This window comes from Paramormyrops kingsleyae, chromosome 13, assembly GCF_048594095.1.
Source record: "Paramormyrops kingsleyae isolate MSU_618 chromosome 13, PKINGS_0.4, whole genome shotgun sequence".
Classification (NCBI taxonomy): domain Eukaryota; kingdom Metazoa; phylum Chordata; class Actinopteri; order Osteoglossiformes; family Mormyridae; genus Paramormyrops; species Paramormyrops kingsleyae.
In genome coordinates this window covers 21,300,471-21,324,580 of record NC_132809.1, presented here as the reverse complement: position 1 = coordinate 21,324,580, position 24,110 = coordinate 21,300,471, and the positions used below count along the sequence as shown (strand labels likewise).

Below are 24,110 nucleotides of genomic sequence, written 5' to 3'. Positions count from 1 at the left end.
GGTTTGTTTGTAGTTTGTTTGCCTCTCGAAAAAAGTATATTGCTATGAATATGCTAAAATATTTTATAAAGCTTTTAATGTGGTTTGACTAGTTCGTGTTTCTTGTTTGTTTGTCTCTCGGAAAAAATAATCTCACTCCAAATCTCCTAAAATATAAAGGAACAACACACAGCAGCGTGTTCATGGAGGCAGCCATGTTTTTTCTGAGATGTGGTAGCTGGAACGGGAGATTGTCGGACGTGATGTCACTCAACTCGGAATTTCCGAGTTCCGAGAGAAAAACGAACGCACCATTAGATAACCGCCTCGACAAACATTCACATACACGTCTGAATCCTTGCTGAAGCGTGTCGTCGTGTTCTCTCTTTCACACTCATCACAGTATGGATAGCTTAGACCTATCTGATTTGATTTTGTGTTAAACAGACTTTTTCGTTTCAATTCAAAATTCATGTAGGCCTAGCGCTTGTCACGTTGAGAGATGCACAGAAAAAAATAATTGTGTGTAATTTATCACAGGTACGGGCGGGTAACGGGCGGAATGTTAACGGGCCCGGGCGGGTGTGGATTTAACTTGAAATAATCACGGCTGCACGGGCAGGTGTGGTGCTGTACTGTGCGGGTGCGGGCGGGTGCAGGTCTCCAGAAGTGGACCCGTGCAGGACTCTGCATCCCGGTGTTCCCTGTTTCCCATGAAGCCCATACACACCTGCCCATTGTCCCCACCTGACATTCCTCCTCCTCCTCAGGTTGTTGATGGGGGTCCCGTTTACATGATCAGCTGCTTCCTGGATGCCGCTGCAGGGGCTGGGACCTTCATTACCTAACCTGATAGACTGAGAGGGTTATGGCCCAGAGAAGTTTTGCTGGATACCATCTTCCTTCATTCTGGACCAAACCCTCATCACAGACTTCCATTGGGACCACCCCGATGCCCCTCCTGGAATCGGCTGTTATATGGGGGCTCTGACACAGCTCCGGCCAACGTCCCTGTTGCCATGGAACCTGGAAAGGATGATCACCCCTGCCATGCCTCCACCCACTTTCCCCTTTGACATGGTTGCTGGCCTATCAGCTAACCTCTCGCCGCTGGCTAATTACGGCCCATTGAAGCTCCTGGGGCTCCTGCACTCCTCACTCACTTCTCAGTACTCCTCAGTACTCCTCAGTACTCCTTGCTCGTGACTGGGCCTCTTTTATCTGTCGCCTTGTTCTGTGCCATCGTGCTCTCTGTCCTGTGCCTATGACTGCTTGCTTAGTGTTTTTGTTGTACCTAGCATTGCTTATCTCGTTTTAGCTAGGTGCCTGCTCAGTGTGTTAACCTTCTGTTATGCTACCAGGTCCTGTCTTGTCTTTGGCCTTTATATACATATGACTTTCAGCCCATTAACCTTGCTCTCCTATGTTCTGGCCCTTGCTGCTGCTCCCTTTATAAGCCCCAGTGCGGTCACATCCTCGCTCCTGATTCCCTTCCTCACCATAACATCCAACTTAGCTTTGATAGCTTTTATTTTAGAGAAGTATTTCTGTTAATTATAGACTCTGGACCCTTTGTGACCCTGAACAGGACAAGAGGTTTCAGAAAATGGATAGATGGATTTCTATATATTCTATATTTAAAGATATATTTCTATAGCAATTTTATCTCCAGGGATAAACTGAAAGTTGTATAGTTATTTTATGTGTCTGATCTTTATAGAATCCTACATGAATACAGCACATTACTAATATTCTCAAAACTGGCAAAACAAGCTGCATGCATTATTAATGGTTATTCATGAGCATAGCAAAAATGGATTTAAAATAGTCAGTTTTGGAAGCAATAGTTTTTGTTTAGTCATAGTTTTTTATTTTAAGTTTACAAAAAGTTTTTCCTTCCTTGCTTAGGCTACTGCCACCACGACCTGACCCCCAATAAGCGGCGGGGAATGGAATGGAAAAAGTTTTTCTTGTAATTTTAGTTCCAGGTACCAATAATAACCCTGCAATAAATGTACATGACACAGTGTAGTAATAGGTACAGTGGAGTTCCTGACACAGTGTAGTAATAGGTACAGTGTAGTAACTGGTACAGTGTAGTAATAGGTACAGTGTAGTAACAGGTAGAGTGGAGTACCTGACACAGTGTAGTAATAGGTACAGTGTAGTAACAGATAAAGTGGAGTTCCGGGAACAGTAATAGTAATAGATACAGTGGAGTACCTGGCACAGTAATAGAGATTCAGTGAAGTACCTGGCACAGTAATAGAGATTCAGTGAAGTACCTGGCACAGTAATAGAGATTCAGTGAAGTACCTGGCACAGTAATAGAGATTCAGTGGAGTACCTGGCACAGTTAGGGGTTCTACAGAGATTTTGGGTCCAAAATGCATATCATAATCGGCCCCCAATCCAGGCCAGTCCAATTGTTTGCCAAATTATTTATGGCTCCTGTCAATCAGGGGCCCTTGGGAGCCATCCCAAATGTCCCCTCCTTTACAGCTCCCCTGAGTGGAGCACCGGACATGGTGGAGTAACAGATTCATATAGTACATGATACTGTGCAGTATTTTTCCATACAATCAGACTGCCTGGTCCTAGACCTCCTATTAACAGCTATGGGCAAGCATGCTGTGTTCGGGAAAGACTATATTTGATTGTCTTAAGTCCTCATTTGGGGGACTAGGTTCCAACATGAAACTTGTACTGCACTGCTATGCCATTTTTCATTATTTTGTCTGGCATTGATTGAGGTTTATCTTGTGTATTATTGTTTTTAATACCACCTCCCTCTTGAATTCTGTGTGTTGATTAATTGCTTATTATTTTGCTTACTTTATTTTAATTTATACATTTGTAATGTTGGCCAGTTGAATCACAGGAAGAAATCAATGTGAGATTGTAAGCACATTATAAATGGGGAAAGTCAAATTATAATAATCAGTAAAAAGAAGCTGGATTTTACTCATAATCCAGCGGAATATCAAGAGGTACATAAGCTAAATTAATCATTAGACATTGACTGGAGACATTTATATGTATATGTATGTGTGGATAGGTAAGGTAGATATTTAGCAGTCAAGTGTTTAAAAATGTATAATGCACGGCTTGGAGTGTATTAACCTGCCATGCTTACCACACCTTTGGCTTACATGTTTGTGCACAAAGACCAGCCGTTGGCCTTAGCAACAGGCGATTTGGAACCAACGACTAGCTTTGCTCTTAGCTATGCACTGTTAATGACTGTGACGTGGGTCGTACACAATAAAAATGTTTAATAGGTTTGGGAGATAAAAACATATAATGCATGGCTTGTAATGAAATCATCCTTACATAGTTAATGCACTTGCTTTTATTCTCACTTTATCTAAGCTGGGTATTAAGGCCAGGCTGAGAGAGCTTAAAGGACAAGGAGAAGGAACCAAGGCCAAAATGGTGCCCAGGTGATAAGGAATCCCAGACAGCTTAGAGAGGAGACGAGGGAGGAGAGCCGAGATCTAAAAGGCTGTGGCCCTAGCTGAGCCGGCAGCTTCCTGGGATACTCAAATAAAGCACTATAACGCTAAACATCGTGCCTCATCATAGGTACTTCCAGTGAACTGGGACAGAGCAGCAAAAATATAAGAAAACAGAGAAGTCTGACATTATGGAGGTCTGCCAAGGGGTCCTCAGTGGTGCCATGCCTTCGAAACACAAGCACACTAAAACAAACATGACCTTCATTGATTGAATCCCAGATCTGACGGCCATTCTATATGGTTTATCTTACCTTTCATCCCCTAACAATAGAGAAGAAATACCCATAAACAACCCCTCTTTGATCTGGGCGGAGTGTCTCCGATTTATTTCAGCCCTCTTTGAAAGTTTTCCAGTAGTGAGAAACAGAATCAGGAGGACCCGGTATAAGCACATAGGACAGGGTGCTACAGGCATTTGGACAGCCACCTATGAGCTCCAAGAAAGAGTGCGAGGACCAAGCTGTGAGTCTGAGACTACCTGTCAAGTGTTATGCCCAGTCACATTATTCTTATGCTGTTCACACTTCATACAGTGTGATGAGTCTTTTTCAATGTATAACTCTATGGCCCAAACAAAGAAAATATTTGCTTGCAAATATGAGTTAAGTGGGCAGTTTCATTGAATTCAAGAGGTAATTGAAGTGAATTCACCAGGCAATTCTCTCCTATTGTACATTAAACATTATCATACTAACATCATTCTATTCAGTACTCTCTGAAGTAGACTTTCATTCAGCTCAACCTCATACCGCACAAGAGGTACGGATAATGGAAGGATGGATTTTAATAGGGAATGAAAAGCATATCTGGAAGATAAACAACACATAGCACAGCCTAATACTTCCACTGATAGGAAGTAAACTGAGATCATATGACTTCAGGTGATATGACTTTTTTGGCAACCTGGGTTGATGTGAAATCTTTAAAATGAATTGCATTGTAAGTAGTCGGCAAACTTTACAGCCAGTGAACTTATAAAATGTGAAAGTAGAGGATGGAGAGCCATGATCTCTCTGTGTTACCAGGAGATGCCAGGGGGCCTGTGAGAGGGATGCACTCAGGCATTTCGTGCAAACGTGCGATGAGACAGAAGGGAGGGAACACAGAGGGTGACCCGCAAAGGGCAGAACCACATGTACAGACACATCCCTCTAGAGTCTTTATGAAAGCCTGAAGCCAAGGGAACCAGCAGAGCTCCGTGTCAGAGCTCCGCGTCCCCAGTCACATGGTCCTGATCATGGCTGCCTCTGCCCCAGGCCTCCCCAGAAATGATCACATGACCCCTGGTCATCTGACTTGAGGAACCAACGGTCTGGCTGAGAGAAACTTCAGCTTTGAGAAGCTGCATGGAGCACGTGGAGGGAAATCACACGGGGAACACTCTGGAACACACAGGTCTGCAGAAACACACCTCGCACACAGCTCTCTGCACAGTGTCACCTTTTATTGTATTCACCAGACAGCCAAAGACAGTTTTAAGAAAAAGACAAATGACAAACGGTGCAGTAAAAACTACCTTCACCTTTTGGCATTTTCTACAGAAATGTTGAGGGTTTTGTCCCAAAGACCAGTGAGCACAGAGGAGATTAAGTAGCAAAAAAGCCAAATCATACGCCTGAAGAGCCTATTCACAAAAGGAGTGTGTCCTCGCACGTGCCTCTGGGACAGCTTGTGCGTGTTTTCTAATGTTAGCTTGTGTTTGTGTGTGTGTGCATACATCCACACCCCTAGGCGTGTGCATGTGCCTGCGTGTGTCTGCGCGCAGAGCTGGCAGCTACGGCCAGAGTGTGCTGGGAAAAGACGTAACAGATCCTGGAGCACAGGACCAGCATCCTGCCTGAAACAGTGCGGAGAGCAGCAACATCCTAGGCATTTTTCATCAAACAAGAAAACGGAATGATTAATTATCAGAAGCCTGGTGTTTTCAGCGTGGGCTGGGAGGCTCACAAAACAAAATGCACTTGTTTTGGGGTGGGGGGGGGGCATTACAGTTTGGATCCAGAATTTCAATTAAACATGACTAGCAGTTAAGATATTTGCATCGAGCCTGAGCCCACGCTGGGAGGCTACAGAACCTGGGGTGGGGCCTCATGTCAGGGCGTGACTGCCGCAGGAGCAGGCAGGACACAAAGAGCTGGAGCCGTAATCACAAAAAAAAAAGCAGGACGGCCCAGCGTGGGCGTGCATCACAGACCGGGGCCGACTCATGTGAGAGCAGAACCACAGCAGGGACCATCCAGGCACAGCCCCGTGCTTCAAATCAAGAGACCTTCAAAGGACACAAATCATCAAACGCACTCACGGAAATCGACCACTTTAGATTTCCTCAGGAAGGGATACGCACTCCGATCTTAAAGCACTAAAGCGTTCCCTGCAAGAGACTAAAGCTTTGCAGTAATCATCGAATCCGTCACCAGGAAGGAAGAGCGAGCCGTGGCTTCACTGAAGTTTCCGTTACAAAGAAATGTGGCGTGTCACGTGAGAGAAACACACCTCAGCGCATGTCAAACCCAAGAATAAGCTTCCTTTCATTCTTCATCAGGAGGACATTAAGCTACTTCTCATGTGATACAAAATCATTTGCCACTCCCAACAGTCTTACATCTTATGTTACACCCCAAGATGCCCCAACCTGTAATCCATAACACCCACTCCCTATCGCACACACGGATATGATGCTAACGGTGCTTTTCCACTGTCACCAAGAACTGAGCCAAGAACTGAGTCTAACTGCAATGTATGCAAGCCACACCCGAGCTGTAGCCGAGCCATACCTGATTGGATGAAATGTACGGAGATACTGGTGTTCTGCTCATAGATTATCTGAAGGGGAAAAGGACATATTCTATACTTCACTAATTATTAGTAGCGCATCGAGATGTATTGACAAATTCCTGATAACTTTTTATAACCTCATACTTAAAAAAGTACAAAGGAATGGCTAAACAGAATGGATTTGTGATGCAAATTTATGCAACCGTGTGCTAATTCCGCTAGTACTGCATGCTAGCATATAGTAAACCATAAACCTAGTGATGGCCAAATGAAGCTTCAAGAATCATTTGCTGTATATCTTGACCTCACTAGATGGTGATCTTGGCTTGGGGCATGCTTTGAGTGCTTTTTTGAACAGAGGCCACCATTTGGCTATCACTAATGTTCACCACGTAAACAGTAAATAAGCGTCTCCTTGGTTTTACTTCACTGTTACTCTCCAAATCTGGCAACACCTCTACCGAGCTGACTTCTCTGCAGTGGAAAACCGAGGCGAGCTGGAACTAGTGGGTCTACGCAGCATAGGTCAGTACAGCCTGGTTCCTGTATGCCAGTGGAAAAGCGCCATGACTCCTGTGATGTCACAGTGGTGAGCCCAGTTCATTGAGCCCAATGATGTAAACAGCCCAGTCATTAAGCATTGTAACCTCATTAAATCAATGTTGCATGTGTTAGAAAACCAACAATGTGAGTAAACAGCAAATTAAAAAAAATGTTTCCACTCTAATTCTCTCAGCAATGTAGTAGTAACAAATCGAAACTAGCCATAAAATATGAATTCATCTAAAATCATATCATACTGCTATTTTATGCTCTAAAATCTCATCAATGAAAAAATAGGCTGGATATTTCCAGCTGATCTCTATTTGAAACAGAGGCACGTAAAAACAGTACTGATAAAAATATTAGAAAAACTAAAGTAGCTGTCTAATTCTGGATGAATTACTGACCATCATAATTCTGATCTCAGCTAATATTGAAATTTGTTAAACATGTGTCAAATTAAGTGTCAACAACAACAACAAGAGCAAAAACAACAACAAGAACAACAACAACAATAATAATAATAATAATAATAAATGATTGTGTGTCCTGTTAGGCAATACAGAAATTCTACTGAACTCTACAGAGCACTGAAAAGGATTAAACCAGACTTAAAAATGCAATACAAAGCTATTATTTAGCTATAAAAATAAATCCATATTCTAGCAATGAGGATTTAAAAAAAAGATCTGAATCATAAATATCGAGTCAAGGCACAGATAGCGAGTGAGGCCAAAAGACAATGTGCCTTCAACTTGTAGCCTGAGCCTGCTGGGCAGAGCCTGACCTCAGGGTCTGATCTTGGGGAATGTTCTCCAACGTGGGGGACAGGTGGCAGGCCCCACGAAGGCCTGCGCTGGGGCGCCTTCACAATACTAAGCTGAGGATCCCTTCGCGTGGCCTAGTATTTTGTTCTGGACCGTTCTATACAAGAGAGATGCAGAAATCTGCCCCCTGGAGGCTGAACATCTCCATGCTGATTCCTCTAGGCAGACATGGAAGCCAGAGGCTCCATCCACCTTTAATCAGCGCCTGCACAGGCCTGAGTCCCACTCGCGAGTCGACTCAGGGTCGTGAGGAACGCTGGAAAGGAAGTGCTGAAACTGGTGTATTTAACAAAAACGAAAAAACCAAAGTAGTCCTTTTAAGATAGAGGGGACAGGAGGCTAAGGATCTGGACATACGATGCGTTCAAAACCACTAAGATGCTGAGGGACATTGAAAGACAAGACAAACACAGAAAATGAGGTGATGTCATCTGGAAAGTGCATTCCAGGTACAGCAGTGCTAATATAGTTTTGATTCAGTATTTCAGGCCCCACCCTCAGTATCTACTTCCCCACCTGCCTCCTACGAAAACAAAAAAAACTCATTTAAAAATACATGCTTCTCCCCTTCAGTCAGTATATTAGGAATGCAGAGTTGGAGGCGGGGGTAGACGAAGAGACGAGTGTGTCACAGATTTCCACCTCCTCTTGCTGGGGGCCTGTTACAGTGTGAGATGTATGGGTCCTTTCAGGCTTGGGGAGGCAGTGAGGGGGGGGGGCAGAGGGAGCTGCCAGCTCATGATTCCTGGGGCACCACCTCCAGGATCTTCTGACACAACGCCGTCGATGAGACTGCAGGAGGACGCAGAGGCAGTCGAGCAATGCACAGACATACATGGTGAAACCAGTAAACCCCCCCCCCCCCCCCCTCAAAGGTTACGGGGACTCACAGATGAGGTTCAGGAGCCACTTGGGCTTGTTTTGCCACCAGACGCCTAAATAGTAGACGGGCACACCGGTGGCGATGATGCCGAACCCGATTCCACACTCCCGCGGTGTCTTCCAGACAGAGACGACGATGAGGAAGAGACAGGCCAGCACGAAGGTCACAGGCAGCAGGATGTTCACCTGCGAGGGGGAGGAGCCAACAGCACCTCTGTCACACCTCCTGAGCAGTGTTTATAAATGGCCTGTAAGCAGTGCAGCACTAGAGCAGCAGACCACTGAATGAATTAAAGGCTTGAGCAGAAGTAGGACAGTCCCTGCGCTGGGTCATTGGCTTTGTTGCAAATTCCTTAATTTAGCAGCATTAGTGAAGTTTACCCCCATCCAGGGCTCTTCATTAAAGTCGCTTCATTATGACCTGCCTTTTTAACAAGGACCCTCTACCCTCTGACAAAGCTCTTCAGTCACAGGAGGATAAAGACCGGCAGTGACCGGAGGAGGAAGACTTACACAAAGGGTCTCTTTGTCCTCCTGTCACGCTGGCCTAGCTCACTCCTGCCTCACACGTGCACACTGCCCCAATTTCATCCCCCCGCTGTCTGTCTGCACGAATGCGAAATTTCAAACCGTCCAACGTCATTGGTCGGCTGATAGCTGGTACCGCCCCTTCCTGCCCGGTGCTGACCTTGATTGGCCGCTCCAGCTCGGGCTTCTTATAACGTAGCCACATCATGCCAATGATGGCCAGGGCAATGCAGAGCCAGTTAAAGAAACTGAAGAAGTTGATGACGGAGAAGATGTCGTTGGAAAAGGCGTAGAGCAGCGTCATGATGCACTGAGTGGAGAGGGAAAAACAAGCATGACCATTTACATACAGATGTAGCTAGACTAGCAGGTATCAAACAGTAGACCGATACTGAGGTGTATGCCATTACTTCCTACCAGACCAAGAGGATGACAATTACTGAACCAGGAGGACAAGACAGCCTGAGGAGGTGGGGTCAGTATGTACCAGGGGGACAAGACAGCCTGAGGAGGTGAGGTCAGTATGTACCAGGGGGACAAGTCAGTCTGGGGAGGTGGGGTCAGTATGTACCAGGGGAACAAGTCAGCATGGGGAGGTGGGGTCAGTTGCATGAAGATTTGGCCACAAGAGTATGTATGGGGAGGCTCAGGACAAAAAGCCAGGCTAACACAATGTCAGCCATGCTGGAGGACCCTAAAGCCGAGAATGAACATGTACCGTGAAAATCAGGGAGGGCAGAGGGGTCAGCAAACTGGGGTGGATCATAGACAGCAGGCTGGGTAGGTGCCCCTCCCGGGACCCTACAAAAAATAGCCTAAAACACAAAGAGAAAGGAAGCTTAGCAGGACTGGAGACACTGCATAACAACATCAACGTATAGTCTCATACACACCAAAAGTTACTAGTACTCCTCCTCTTGAGTACCATTACTGGGGGGGATTCTCGCAGAACCAGACAGAGCACTGTATATGTATATGTGGGTGTGTGCAGGGGCGTATCTTGAAATTCTGGTTGCCCTGACAAAATGTCACTTTGGATATATTTTGCTGGGCATGGGAAACACCGGCGGCACATTTTGGGGCCTCTATAAAGTGCCGGGCCACCTGAATCTGCCGGCGTCTCCACGTCCCTCTGACGCCAAGTATGTAGGTGGTGTGTGTGAAGTACCTGGAGGAAGTGAAGAGGGAACCGTTGACAGAACCAAAGCAGGAGAGCCCCACAAACACTGGGATGATCCAAGCCATCGGACCCAGGTGGTAGTTCCCAAAATCCTATATGGCATGGAGAGAATGAACCACCATAGGAATGCCGTCAGAATCCTGTCATCACTGAGGTTAAGGGCAGCATCCATTAATGTCAAGCCTCAGGTCCATGTTTCTTTGCATCCTGCACATGTGGGTCTGAGTGCCAAGAGATGGTCACAGAAAAAGTTTTTATCTCCAAGCACCAAAATGTCTGCAATTTCCATCAAATATCGAGGTTTGCATGTTTTGCAGGGATATGCATCATTATTTAAATTTAAGCAGGACTTCAAGGATGTGCCCATAAAGACAAAAACACAAACACTCACCACGGCAACAGCCTCCGACACAAGCATGTCCTCTGGACTGAGTGTGGTGAAGTACGCCAAGTTGGTGAGCACGTAGACGACGGTGACGATGGGCAGGGAGATGATGATGGCACGGGGAAGGTTTCTGTGGGTGCGAGGGAGGGGGGAAGATATGAACTTTAACACCAGCTTTGCCCACATAGTTCTGCCTTCGCTATTCTAACAAGGTAGCCAGAGGCTTTTGGGCAATCAATAGCGATGGCAAAAACGACGCTTCATGAACCATTTGTGGTATTTTTGACACCACTAAATGGTGCTGTTTGTCCAAAAAAGGGCTCAAAGCATACCCCAAAGTAAACCAAGAGCACCATCTAGTGGGATCAAAAATGGTTCATGAGGCGTCCTTTTGCCCATCACTAGCAATTAAAATACCCTTGATTGAAACCCTTTTGACTAATTTATTAATAAGCAACTACTGTTCACTTGAGTGTTAAAATAAAACTTCCTAGTCTTAGACGAATCTCATGCAGACACTTCCTCCCCAGCTACTCGCTTGACAGGTCCAGTGTAAAACACTTAGCAGCATAAGCAACAGCCCCTCCTGGTCACGGCGCGCAATGGGCTCTCGCTGTCTTTGTGCCTCCAGCTAAATCAAACCAGCCCTGTTACTGGTTGAATTAAATAGCCTGTATTAAAGGCCAGTCGAGTTAATTGCTGGAGATGGTGGCTGTGCTGCTGCAGGCTGCACCTGTGTTTGGCTTTAAAAGCCCCCAGCGGAGGATGAGCACGCTTAGGGCACAGGTTGGCCTTCAGAAGGTCTCCCGTCCCACAGCGGAGGTGAATACTCACTTGTATGGTTCAATCATCTCTTCTGTGACAAAATTTAGGTAATTCCTGTAAAAAAAAAAAAATCACCGTGGCTTCACTGAGTGAAACAAAAATATAGCCAATCAAAAATCCACTTTTCAAATTAACTGTTAAACTGCTGAAAAAAACCACGTCACTTTGCAGTCCCCAACATTTAGTGCTAACCATACTGTAATGACATACTGTAATGAGAAAGAGAAATATGGCAACTCTAAGGCCTAACTTATCAAAACAATTCATGTAAAGAATGAAAGACTGCTGTCTGTCTTAAGGTGATGTCGTGCAAGGCAGAGGAGGGCCCCTTTCAGGCTGACAGATGACCTGCCAGGTGTGGTTTTGAGTGTCTGAGTCTCTCTGAACGGAAACAAATTTAAACGCAACGTCTAGCAGGCATCCGGGCCAGTAGCAATTCAAAGTTAGAACCAAGCTGAGCTTGAAACATCGGGTTTTTCCGAGAGAGATGCTTCTCACTGGTGTGCAGTGTAATGTTAATACATGTCTGGTTTTGACAGCTAACATGGGTTTTAAAAACACTTAAGATACGCCCAGTGATGCAACCCACATGATGAATCACTTAAGGAAGTTTCACTGAATAAGTTTCCTCATTTTCTTGCATGGTGACTGTTAAAAACCTGTGTGCTTCCTACACAGAGCAAAGGAGGGTTTTGTGAATACACTGCAGAATTAGGCCATTACAGTCAAGCAGGCGCAGACCCAACCTGGCTGACCTAACAGTGGCTAAACTGCCTCAGAACAGGGCAGCCGTTTTGCTAATTATATCGAAATAGCAGCACTTCCTGTGGAAGACGACCTGTCATTAGCCCGGAAAATGAAAGAAGGCTGCTGAAGGGCGGGAGAAAATATGAGATGAGGAGCCTCGGCTGAAACGGGGGGGCAGAATACAGGCATAGAAACCCACAGCTAATGGAGCCTCCCAGTTGGTCTGACTGGTTCCCACTGGGCCACACCCGGCAGGGACCGGCTGTGCAGGTGAGCTGAAGTTTCATCCCACCCGAAATACATCAGCTCCGAGCAGCAGAACATTCCGGAAAGAGTTGTCTGTTTGATGGAGGTGGATGGCTGTGTGGCATTAGTGTGGCTTTACGGCGATATGCATAGCTGTAAATGGCACGGGATCTCGATGGCTCCACCTACCAGCCGCCGTAAGCGAAAAGCCCGCTGTACAGAGCCAGGCCAATTTTCCCAAAGTCTGAACTGGACCCCTTGAATGCATTTTCTGGCAAGAGACCATCTGTATCACCTGAAGGAGGAAGGTGGGGGTTGGGGGTTGAGGGTAGGGATGGAAGAAAACAATGGCACTTTTACATAGTTCCAGATTCGCCTCATCTGAATGACCAACCTTGTCGCCCATCCCACACTTGGAATCAACGGGGGGGGGGGGTTCTTCTCTAGTTGGGATGTTGGGAGGGCACATTCTTGGCCTAAATGGCCCACAGAACCTTTCGGTCAGAACAGACATTCAACCACTTGTTGCTTCTGCCAGAACCCCGGCCCATGTGACCCGATACGCACGAGCCTGCCCTCGTGAGCTCCAGAACGACACCCCCGTGCTGTTGCTGCCCGCTCTGGGCCGTGTGACCTCTCCGCGTGTTTCGTCATATGACACTCAGCAGAAAAGGGGGAAGGAGATGCTGAGCCCCTAAAAGCAAACTCAGGCACATTCCCAGCAACTCGCTCAGCATTTAACTGGCTAAAGGGATAGCAATCTCCCACAGGGATGGAAGCGGGAAAGGACACATGCTGCAGAGGCTGACAGACTAAATATCTGTCTGGCCTTCTCTGAGAAGCCCTACTGAAACGGCTGCTCCATTCCCCCACCCATCCTCTCGCTGGACCCAAATGGCCTTGAAAGCAGCATTTAGAGATAAAATTCTCCCTTGGTGATAATACAGTAAATGCAGCTACCGTTTGCTTTTGGGCTCACATGAAGGCGGCCATATTCCATCGGCCCATATCGATATGTGAGCAACCTGCCAACCTGTCCCCCCCGAGTATCAATGCCAAAATAATCCTAGCTACTTTAGTCACTGTAATGCAGTCAATGGAGAGGTGACTCTGTATTACACATGTTAAATACATAACTATTTTAGTTACACTATTAACCATGATGCACTGCTCTATGCCGGATTGAAGCACATTATTACTTTAATATCACCCATAATAAAGAACCAAATCACCTTCTCTTTTCATATTTCATGTTTGTTTGTTTTTTTTCCAAGATACAAGATACCTTGTCCGTCACATACATGGTTATACAAGTACAACATGTAGTGAAATGTACCCTGAAGGACCCTTGGACTGTGCAAAACAAAAACAGAATTTGAGTGAGGCAAAACAGTTACAATAACCAAAGTTACAATAACTAACTAAAATATATACATAATATAGAGAAGTACCGAATAATATGCAGTGCAATACAGAATAATATACAGTAGAACTCCTGTACTTCTGTATATTATTCTGTATTGCACTACATATTATTCTGTACTTCTCTATAATATGTATATATTTTATGGCTATGATTATGGCTAATGCTGGTTATAGTCAGCTATAACTGGCAGTGTGGGAACATTTTGGCTCACAGGAAATTACACCTACACTGGAGAGAGAGTAGTCGATAAGCCCAAACCTGTCGGCTTTGTTATTCCGAACTGGGATATGTTTCTGAAAATGTATCCCACATTTACCAAACATTGACTTTTATGCATTTTTACACCCCTAGTAAAGACTGTACCTTCTCACATTAAAGAGTTTTATTATGCTACTGTGTCAAGGGTCGTTGCCATGCAATCATCCAATTAGGGGTGTCAGAAAAGAAGCATGTGAAAGTTAGTGCTGCCACAATATTTCACCGTGGTAAATCATGCAGATAGCCGTACCCATGTCTAGGTGTCTGTTTACTTTACACAATCCAAAGTTTGTCCAAACTCGGAATTTAAATTGAGACGTGCTGGAGGAGTCTCTGCACACCTTCATGATGGGACCACACCAGGCTGGTGCATGTGAGTCTTTAATGAAATGTGTCTGCAGCAGAGCAAATTCATTGGTAGTAACAAATGTGACCAACATAATTACAGTAATACTATGTTTAAAATGATATGTTTAAAATCAATTTTAACTCTCGCAGCAATCTAAAATTATACCTTAAAGAACTGCAAAATGTATCTGAATCAATTTCCCCCGCTCCTCTACTCAGAGCTACACCTCAGTGTGTGCTGCCACCCAGTACTTCAAGTACTCACTTTAAATTCATTATTCAACAGACCACTACTTAGACTGACAACTACAGACAAACAAGTCTTGTAAATGGGCGATATTAGCAGCTGAAAGGTGTTTTGGATGGTGAAAATGGTTGAAAAGTATAACCTGAAGCAGGTGTACAGCATACTTAGATGTGGCTCTGCCAAAATGGCGATAGTAAAATAAAAGTGTTTTTGTTTCCAAGTACTAGCACTAACTTGCTCTAATTACCATGAGAATTAGTCTGTGTTGCTCAGGTTTTAATTAATGGAGCAGACAAAGGACACAGACAAATGAGTCTTTATTCTCGAGGCATGACTGAGGCTTTACAAAATGTAACAGGAACCAACAGAAGAAAATGTTAGAAAAGCAGGTTTCATACCCTACAGAACTGTTCTAAAGGCCCACCGATCAGTAACAGGAAAACATAACCGAATCACACCTGGCTCTGAACCCGGAGCTCACCAGCAGGTGTGTGTGTGTGTGTATTATGTTTATATTACTTTGCAGGGACCAACTGTTCCCCACAATGTAATAAAAACCTGTTATTTTGATGTTGTGGGGTACCATTTTTCAAGTCCCCACAAAGATCTGCAAATGCAATCAGAAAACTAAAGATGCCAAAAGTCTTGTATTTTGTTTGGTTACTTATGGTTAAGTTTAGGACTCGGTAGGGATTAAGGTCATCATTTTGAGAGTAGAGATTTCCCCTTAGAAATTAATGGAGTGTCCCCACAAAGATATAATTACAAACCTGTGTGTATGTGTGTGTGTGTGTGAGAGAGAGAGAGAGAGATATTCTACACTGCACCAGAGAGGCATTAACTCTTACAGCCCCACCTTAATGTTGCAGTGTGTGTATCCCCACTACATTTTAACTCATTGACACACAAACGAGCAGAGACGCCTGAGCCAAAGCAGGAAGTCCTCACCTCCCAACTTTTCATTGGCTCTCCAATTAGGCCACGTCCACCATTAGCAGCCCCTATGCCTCTTCTCACAAAACACAACAAACAAGCATCGGTGGTGGGCGAGCAGGTGAAAGGTCAACCCCACCTCAAGCGCCTCACGTCAGCCCAGCCGAGTGTCCAGCGCCGACGACACTTAGCTAACGAATGACCTGTCGCTGTTTTCTGCCCAGTAACAACACCTTTGCTGGTAACGCTGGCTGTGGAGGACAGGCTGGGAGGTGGATCAGTGAAACTGGGTCGACAGAGTGGGGGGGGAGGTGGTGGGTGGAGCTGGTAAACAGCGGAAAACAGGTGGCTGGGTGCTCATGTGTGAAGAGTGTGAGCTTTGTGCTGCAGGACCGGAGGGAGAAGCCGAACACGACATTAGCGGGGCCGGCTGGACGAGCTTGTAAATAAACCAGAGGGAGATCCGATTTCCCCACACCTAACACACACACACACACACACACACACACACCCCTTGGGGAAGGTGTCAGAGGCTGCTCTCTGACGGCAGGTTAGCCACTAGCCAAGAAGGAGATCTGAAGTTCCATTGAGGGACCATTATATCTGTGATTCATTTTTTAAAGGTGAACAGTCCTCAGAAGCCATATCAGAACGGGGGCTTAACTCACTCTGTGTCTAAAGAATGACTGTCTTATGGTAAATGGGAATTGACCAATCAGAAGTAAGTTCTCCCTGCTCTCAACACTGATTGGATGCAGAAGCATTCATAAAAGAACAGGTTTATATTAATGGCTCATGTTACAGCTCTGACCACCTGAACCAGGTACACCGCCTAGCATTTCAGCCATTCAGTGAACGATTGTGAGGTAAACCACAGGTATCCCCTAGAAATAAAAAAGGAGAACTTACCATCCGTCTACAATCACTATACAACAAGGGGCACCAGTTCTTTGCGATGAAAATTAATGTACGTTTTGCACAGTTTAGGGTTATGTATTGTCTTAAGCGAGATGAATTTGACCGTACAGCAGCGGGAATGCATGGGCCAAAGCCAGCTGTGATTAAAAATGTTATGCAAATAAGTTTCAGGAGGAACTGCAATACGACTCTTCCAGTCAGAGCACTGGCGTCACGCCTCATAACGGTGATACAGGCAGTACCAGACAGGATCATCACCTGCTTGTTGGGGGTTCCAGCTGTTTATCGCAGGCAGCAGAGGGCATGACGCTGAGGTCCACCATGGTCTAGCACACCCGTAACACACACCCACACCCCACGGGCAACTCAGAGATGCCGATAAGCGTAGTCGCATGACTTTGGGCTGCAGGAGCACATCCATACGATACAGGGAGAACATGCAAACTGCACACGCAGAACATGCAAACTGCACACGCAGTCCAGAGGTGGCATGTCAGCCCCCAACCCAGAAGGAGTAAGGCAACAGCGCCACCCACTGAGCCACCTGCAGCTTCAGTTTTGTGCCCATGATATGTCCCGCTGGTAGGGCTGGAATCGCCTTGCTAACATTCACTTTGAAGGCTTCTTAGGAGATTGAGGATATATAGGATTTATTTGGCCAGATACTGAGACATAAAGCACTTTAAACACTTTGAGGAATGTCCAGTAGAGATGTGCACCATCGCTGCCATAGAGCCGCCCAAGGAGAGTCAAGAAGAGAGAGGGGCACTGGGGCATTCCACAGCCCCCCCGTCCCCCCCCGCCTGTCAGCCAGAGAGCGCCGGTTCTGCCAAGCCTCCACCCCCCCCCCCCCATCCATCTGCCATCTGGGTCTGGGGGGGGCTGCTGAATAATGGACCCCAGCGGGCTGGACCGTAGCCCTTGGCGCTTCGGGGCCGAAGGCTGGCAAGCTGACCTGACTCTTCAAGAACCATGGCGACCCCCCCCCCCCAATCATGTGATGGTGATGTGAGAATCCCCCTCCTCTCTTTTAACTGTCTAACAAGGTTTATAGAAACATCAGTTTAGGGTCACTCTGTCCACCATTAAGCCATTAAGAATGGTCATTTTGTGCGGTTACCATAGCAACAGCGGTGTGTTCCCCAAAACCCCATCATCATCATAAACCAGGAGAAAGATGCCCATTACCTAGGAGGGGGCACACACTAACCCCCCAGCTCACCTTTGCCGATCTGGATGAAGCCAATGATGATGATGAGCGCCAAGGCCAGCAGCTTGGCGGCAGCGAAGGCATCCTGGACCCGCGTGGCCGCTTTCACACTGTAGCAGTTCACAGAAGTCAGGAGCACTGCAACACAGAGCCACACACACTGCATTATGGACACGCTCAGCCAGTGCAACTTTACAGCCATCGCTTTTTTAAGGCTGAAAAATTATAGCTATGGTACAAAGGTGAAACAGCGGCGAGCTTTCGGGGATTTGACAGCACGCACATTCCTCTCCAGCTTCTTTCCTCAGTAACATCACCTGATACAGAGTCAGAACAAAGGTCAGGTCCCCAGGCGCTTCCTGAAATATAACCATGTCACATGCTACAAGACATAAGGACCCGACTGAATCTGAGGTTGGTTCCCGGAGTGGTACCCACAGGATGTCTGTGCCCCCGGCGTGGGTCGCTACGTGGCACCACAAACACACAGCGGCATCCTGTGGCCCCTCCCCAAGCACGCAACTCACAAAATTACAGTAACCCCCCCCCCCCCCACATCCCTGGGCTTTTCAGGCCTACCCCAGTAAATTAACGAATAAGCTCTGCTATAAATCGCACAGGACAATGAGCCCTAAGCCTTCCTGAAAGGGCGCCAAAAAGAGCCCCCCATCCCCCCCCCCCCCCCAACCCTGGACAAAGGCGGGAAACATGGGCGAAATGGAGGGAAAATACTGGTGGACAGTGAGCAGAGCCAGACAGGGGCTGTGTGTGACAGAGCAGTGGGGGGCAGAGCTGGGAAGGAGGCCGTGTGGCAGCTACGGTGACCCGCCCCCTCTCCCCCGCCATCGCCCAGCCCCAGCCCGCCTTTTCGCGCCCCTGCCTTGCCAGTGAAAGGGCTACATAAACAAGGAGGACGCTGATTGGGGAGGGACTGCCAGGGGACAGCAAGGAGGCCTCCTCCGACCCCTAGACTGAGAGCACTGCGGGGGTGGGGTCCCGGTCCCTAGACGACCGATTATGAGGTCCCACCCCTCCGCTTTCCTGCATGCGCGGAGTGGCAGCCAAATTTTCACAGCACCTTGCATAAAGCAAAGCATCTTTACTCCTGGACACGAGAACAGCCTACAGTACCCAGAATGCATCCTGATTACCTGGCAAAGTGAAAAATAACGTTGCACAGCCTCTATATTCAATAATCAAAAGAGTTTCTAAACCGTTACTGATTGGTCAGTGCAGAGGTGGCGAGAGCTGAATCAAGGACAACTTTAAACTCCTGAATCTTTGTCAAAGCTACCCTTCAATTTTTAAACCATTAGCACACTTGGGCAACAAGTGAATAATTTGTACATTAAATTGCTTTATACACCTTGGGTACATGACCCTCTTGCCCCCCAAACTGATAAAATAAAAACCTATAATGAGGGCTGCTGAGCGATTTGGAGTTCAGCCTGATTTGTGTCATTCTTGATATTTTTGTCTCCAGAGGGATTAGATGACTTACTTTGATACAGACACAGCAAGAAAAACAGAAGCTAAAGAGAGGTAAAGGCTGGTAACGTGAATACAGGTCAATGTCGTGAGTGGCATGCAGCTTAAGCACTATATCTGGGTCCATGGTAGGCAGGACGCATCACACAGAAGATGACTTTACTGCAGGCATCTTTCACCAATATGGAGCAAACAACATGGCTTTCATATCAAGCGAAACAGCACGGCGGCCTTGAAATGCCCAACCAGCCTAAATATCACATGTCAATGAAGGAGGTTTCTCACCAGCTACCCGTACGTGTCATGACTGGTTCTTGACTTATCACCGCGCTCATTGCATCCGTGAGACTTCCTGATAAGACTCTCCTAAGCAGATCCTCGCAGCAGAGACGAGGCAGGACAGACGCAGAGCTCCAGCTCCACCCCGGTTTGCCTAACTGGCCACGCCATCACACATCTGCATGCCGATAAGGGAGAGTCAGGCAGTTTATGTTTAAATAGAGAAGCCAGAGTGTGATATATGTGCGAAACACTGATGCTCCCCACTGCGGGTTTCTGGCTTCCTCTTTTTTGCAGACACGCGACCAGTCTACCGCCAAATCGGGTTTGGCAAACAATGAGCTACGTCTCTGAGCTGCTGAGGGTGCGGCCAAAATTGCAGCTGCGCAGTGACTTCATCCATTGCCATACCTTGCAGTTCATCAAATTACAATTTTGACTTTCAACGATTATCATAACAAAATAATCTAGATAAAATGATTATTGCACCACATTTCATTTCGCAATGATGCTTCCTTTTTTAATAGTTTGATAAACGCATGGTATTTCCAAAGTCAATGGCTAATCGTGTTAAATAATCACGTTTCAGATCATCGATATTAGGTCAATCAATATTAACCAAAATAATCACGATTATGATTTTTGTCATAATCGAGCAGCCCTGGCTATACTACAGACAAAATCCCAGATTATCAACTTTCCAACCAATCATGGACAAATTTGGTGTCACCCCTCAGGACAAGCAGATAAAGGCTGTAGAATTCGGGTTCTGTGTCACATCCACTACCCTCCTCTGAAGCCACACAGAGGCCACTCTTTCTGCATATGGCCAGTGTGGTAGAAAAATTATAAATCGAGCACTTAGAATAAAAGTCTGGACCTCTTAGTTTGGTGAGTAAAGAAGCATGAAGCATGTTGCTTTGCTGTGGCATTTATCAGGTGACTGCTTTTATGACCACAAATGCATAGTGAAGACTGGGATTGATAATAACCAGGCAGAGGGAAAAGGGGACAATTTGAACCAGGGCGGCCCCAGGTCCCCTCTGTGACTGGCTGCTTAATTTGTCGGCACATATTAAGGTGATCCCTCGCTAATCCTGGATTCTTCAAAGATTATTGGGCATGGTACTGCTGGGCAGACCGTATAAGAGACAAGCTATGTCAGGCATTTTCACTGGATTCATGCATGTTGTTTCTTTGTCAAAGTCAGAAGTACGTAGGGTCAAGTCATAAGAGATTGGACTGTTGTGGGCGGCAGGCTGCGCCCTGCTTACACTGAAACCTTTAGAGGAATGGCAAACACGTGGATCTGAGATGATCGGCTTACCACGCACAAAAGAAACACTTTTTAACGGACAACTAATATACGTGGGCATCGATGCAGACAACCGCAGGCATTTTTACAATGAAAAATACATAACGTATTATATTTAAAATTAAGTTATATTCCCAATTCAACACAAATCGTATTGATATCACCCCTTTCCTCTGTTCATTCTTCTATTGTGCCTATTACACTACGGTCGATTTAAAATAACGATTTCGTAGTTTTACAGTGCGTTTTAAAGCGTATGCGCGACTGTGACAGTAAAAGAAAACCCGGACATAAACACAAAGTCTCGAGCTCTGAATTTGAAATAACCAATGCTGTTAGTTACACTCATCATTTAATAATAGAAATACTCCATATATTTCACCATTCAGTAAATTTAACCGTCTGTGTATATTGTGTGTATATGGAGCCGGCCAATTAACTACACTCTTCAATTTTATTTATTTTACCTGTGTTAAATGAATCGATCGCTGCAAATGTCACCCAGACACGTGGGATTACTCATAATTTACCATAAGCCAAAGCTTTCATCACGGAAACTACGAGATGGCGCACAACCTGGTTGATGCAACTACGGCACGAATTACATTATGCAAATAGAAAGAAGTCTGACTCCAAAGTGAATGGAGATTACATCAGACCCCTTTCTGATTGCCATGTAACAAATAGCGATTGTAATTACGGCTCTTTAAAATTGGCCGGATCTTATGGCTCCCTTCCTCATAGTCCTTTTTTCTTTTTCTTGGGGGCGTACGTGATGTTACTAGGTTTGTATGTGAAATAGTAACTAGGATATATTAGGTTAAGATTCGGATCAGATTCAGATTTATACATCCCACCAATATAACTTCATTTCGAATTTGTGGACTAGGTTTAACAGCACTAACTTACTCGTATTGCCACACCTTAATTACATCTTATCAACGGTCTGCACTGTAAACATTATAGAAGGTGACGACACATCCCTCTGCTTTGTCGATTTAAAAGTTCCCTCGGCTTGAATGAGATTCTTGCAATAGATACAAGAAGAAAAAAATAATTGGCACAAATCCTGCTCATTCTGCCTTTAAGGAACCCAGCTCGACAATGACTACCTCCTGTCACTGATGGTTCGGGTAAAGGGGAGTGGAGTGGATGTGGGGCAGGCAGTGACATTTGGGCCGATAAAAAGACTCGGTTCCCTTCGTTCGTATCCAACAGAATGGTATTTTCTGCGAAATTAACATCGCTTCCAACAAACCATAACCACCAGCTCGTTTATACTAGGGTGCCAATACGATAACCAAGAAAAACCAAACCCGAGAACTACCGCGTGGATTACATGACGTAGAAAGAGGGGAGTCTGAGCCCAAAGTGAATGGGAATTGCATCAGACCCCTTTGTGATCATCATGGAATAAACTATAACCAAGAATTTGTTTATACGGGTAACAATATGATAATAAACCCAAGCCCTGTACTTTGATTGACTTAAGGCTTAATACACATGAGCCGAGCAGGTGTAATAAGACTCCACATGTAATTCAGATGCACTGAAACAAGCGCAGCTCGGAGAGACGATGATAGTTAAAATACGGTTGTGGACGCCGGTAATACTTACATATGCAGAGACATGCGACCACTTTGGCTCCGGTTTCGGGGACCGGGCACATGGGGAAGATGGGCTTTAGCAGGTAGGTGGCGAAGACGTAGGCGACAATGTACTGCGACGAGGGTCGGATAATGAGCAGCTCTATCCAGAGCTTGAGGAAAGCCAGCAACGAGCCGTACACCTCCAGGATGTAGGCATAATCTCCGCCCGACTTGGTAATTGTGGTGCCCAGCTCGGCGTAGCACAGCGCTCCCACCGTGGAGAAAACCCCACAAACGGTCCAGATGATGAGCGACAGTCCAACGGAACCGGCTTCCTTCACCACCCCAGTCGGGGTCACAAAGATGCCCGATCCTATGATGGTACCCACGATTATGGCTACGCCATTCATTAGAGTTATCGTTCTCTGAAGGACGACCGTCTCCTCCCCGGCGTCATTCCCGTCCCCGTTTGGTCTCCCCTGAGCTCGGTTTCGGGCCGCGCTTCCGTTCTCCCCAGGGGAAAGCATTTTTTCGGTCACCTGCTCCTCTTCATCTCGCTCCGCCGACGAGTTTGAGCTTCGCTTTTTTAAACTTGACATTGTTCCTCTATACGGGAACAAAAAACCTCCCCCGCCGATGCGCCGATTGCAGATGAAACGGCTGAACCGTGGTGCGCAGCGGCCGGGTCTGAGATGCGGGATAGCGGAACACGCTGATCGTACACCGGAGACTCAGCAGCTCCTCTGCTCTATCAGGACGAACACCTCACGGATCACAGCCGTCTTGGCGTTTATGTAGTAGGGTCATGGTTGACTCCTCCTGCTGATGCTGCTCTTACTAAAAAGACAAAGCCGGGAGTTCGCAACTGCGCCACCTAGAGTTTCGCAATGCTTTGAAACAGAATTCAAACTCTCATATAGTTTCATATATTGATGGACATACTGCACATTTACAGGTATACTGGTTCACTGAAAGTGCAAAGTTAAACGGTCTATGAAGGGAAACATGGGTGTTTTGTTGTGATCTGCTGTTTTCACGTTGTGCCATAGCAACAGTAGCCTAGGAGTGGTTGGAGGTGCATGGATGGAGGCTGGAATGCCGGTTAGGATCCGTCTTCCAGACGCTGCCTTATCCTGTTTGAGTTCTTTTCCTTTCATGTGCTTAGGTGAGGGCCAGCGGAGCGCAGCCTCAGGCTCTACATAATGAAAATCAGACATATTTGGTTGCTTTTATAAAGCTGCTATTTTAATGATATTTTTACTGGTTATTTTTTTTCAGCTGACCACCCCTGTGAGTGAAGACCCCTGTTTGGGAATACTTTCTTATGGTTGACTCTGAACTTGACTGACCTCTTCTAATGGCATTTCTCATTGACCAGCATCACTTCTGTCCAGTCCACTCACCGGTTAGGCAAATGTCGATGCCTGTCAGGGGGCCCTGCTCTCACACTGCTCACCTTCGCAGGTAGAGCAGCCAGTAAAGATGTGCTTTTAGTTGCAGCATCAGTGCTGTGGTAATACTAATAGTAAAGTGCTTAACCTAAACCCACCTCTCCCACTTAACCAGTACAGAGTTCACTAAAAAGTTGCTAAATTGTGAATTTGGTAATTATGCTCCTCATCTCCCATTGGGCTGTGTGAAGTCCCTCTTCTTTGCTCCTCTCA

At 46.1% G+C, this 24,110-nt stretch overlaps 1 protein-coding gene across 1 annotated transcript; it reads right to left on the bottom strand.

The window, feature by feature from the left end:
* Positions 1-4,922: 4,922 nt before the first annotated feature.
* slc7a5 (solute carrier family 7 member 5) lies at positions 4,923-23,285 on the bottom strand. Its single transcript, XM_023841682.2, has 10 exons — positions 22,475-23,285; positions 17,788-17,913; positions 12,625-12,730; positions 11,452-11,496; positions 10,624-10,747; positions 10,221-10,324; positions 9,771-9,867; positions 9,213-9,362; positions 8,533-8,710; positions 4,923-8,434 (listed from the first exon to the last, which is right to left on the bottom strand). The coding sequence occupies exons 1-10, from the start codon at positions 23,043-23,045 to the stop codon at positions 8,379-8,381; spliced, it is 1,557 nt and encodes a 518-aa protein (XP_023697450.1). The 5' UTR covers positions 23,046-23,285; the 3' UTR covers positions 4,923-8,378.
* Between the last annotated feature and the right edge of the window lie 825 nt (positions 23,286-24,110).

Coding starts and splice junctions, on each gene's coding strand:
- slc7a5 (XM_023841682.2), bottom strand. CDS start 23,045: ATGTCAAGTTTAAAAAAGCGAAGCTCAAACTCGTCGGCGGAGCGAGAT. Junction 12,731..17,787: donor CTTCATCCAGATCGGCAAAG/GTGAGCTGGGGG, acceptor TTCCTCCTTCAG/GTGATACAGATGGTCTCTTG. Junction 10,748..11,451: donor GAGATGATTGAACCATACAA/GTGAGTATTCAC, acceptor TCGCACCCACAG/AAACCTTCCCCGTGCCATCA.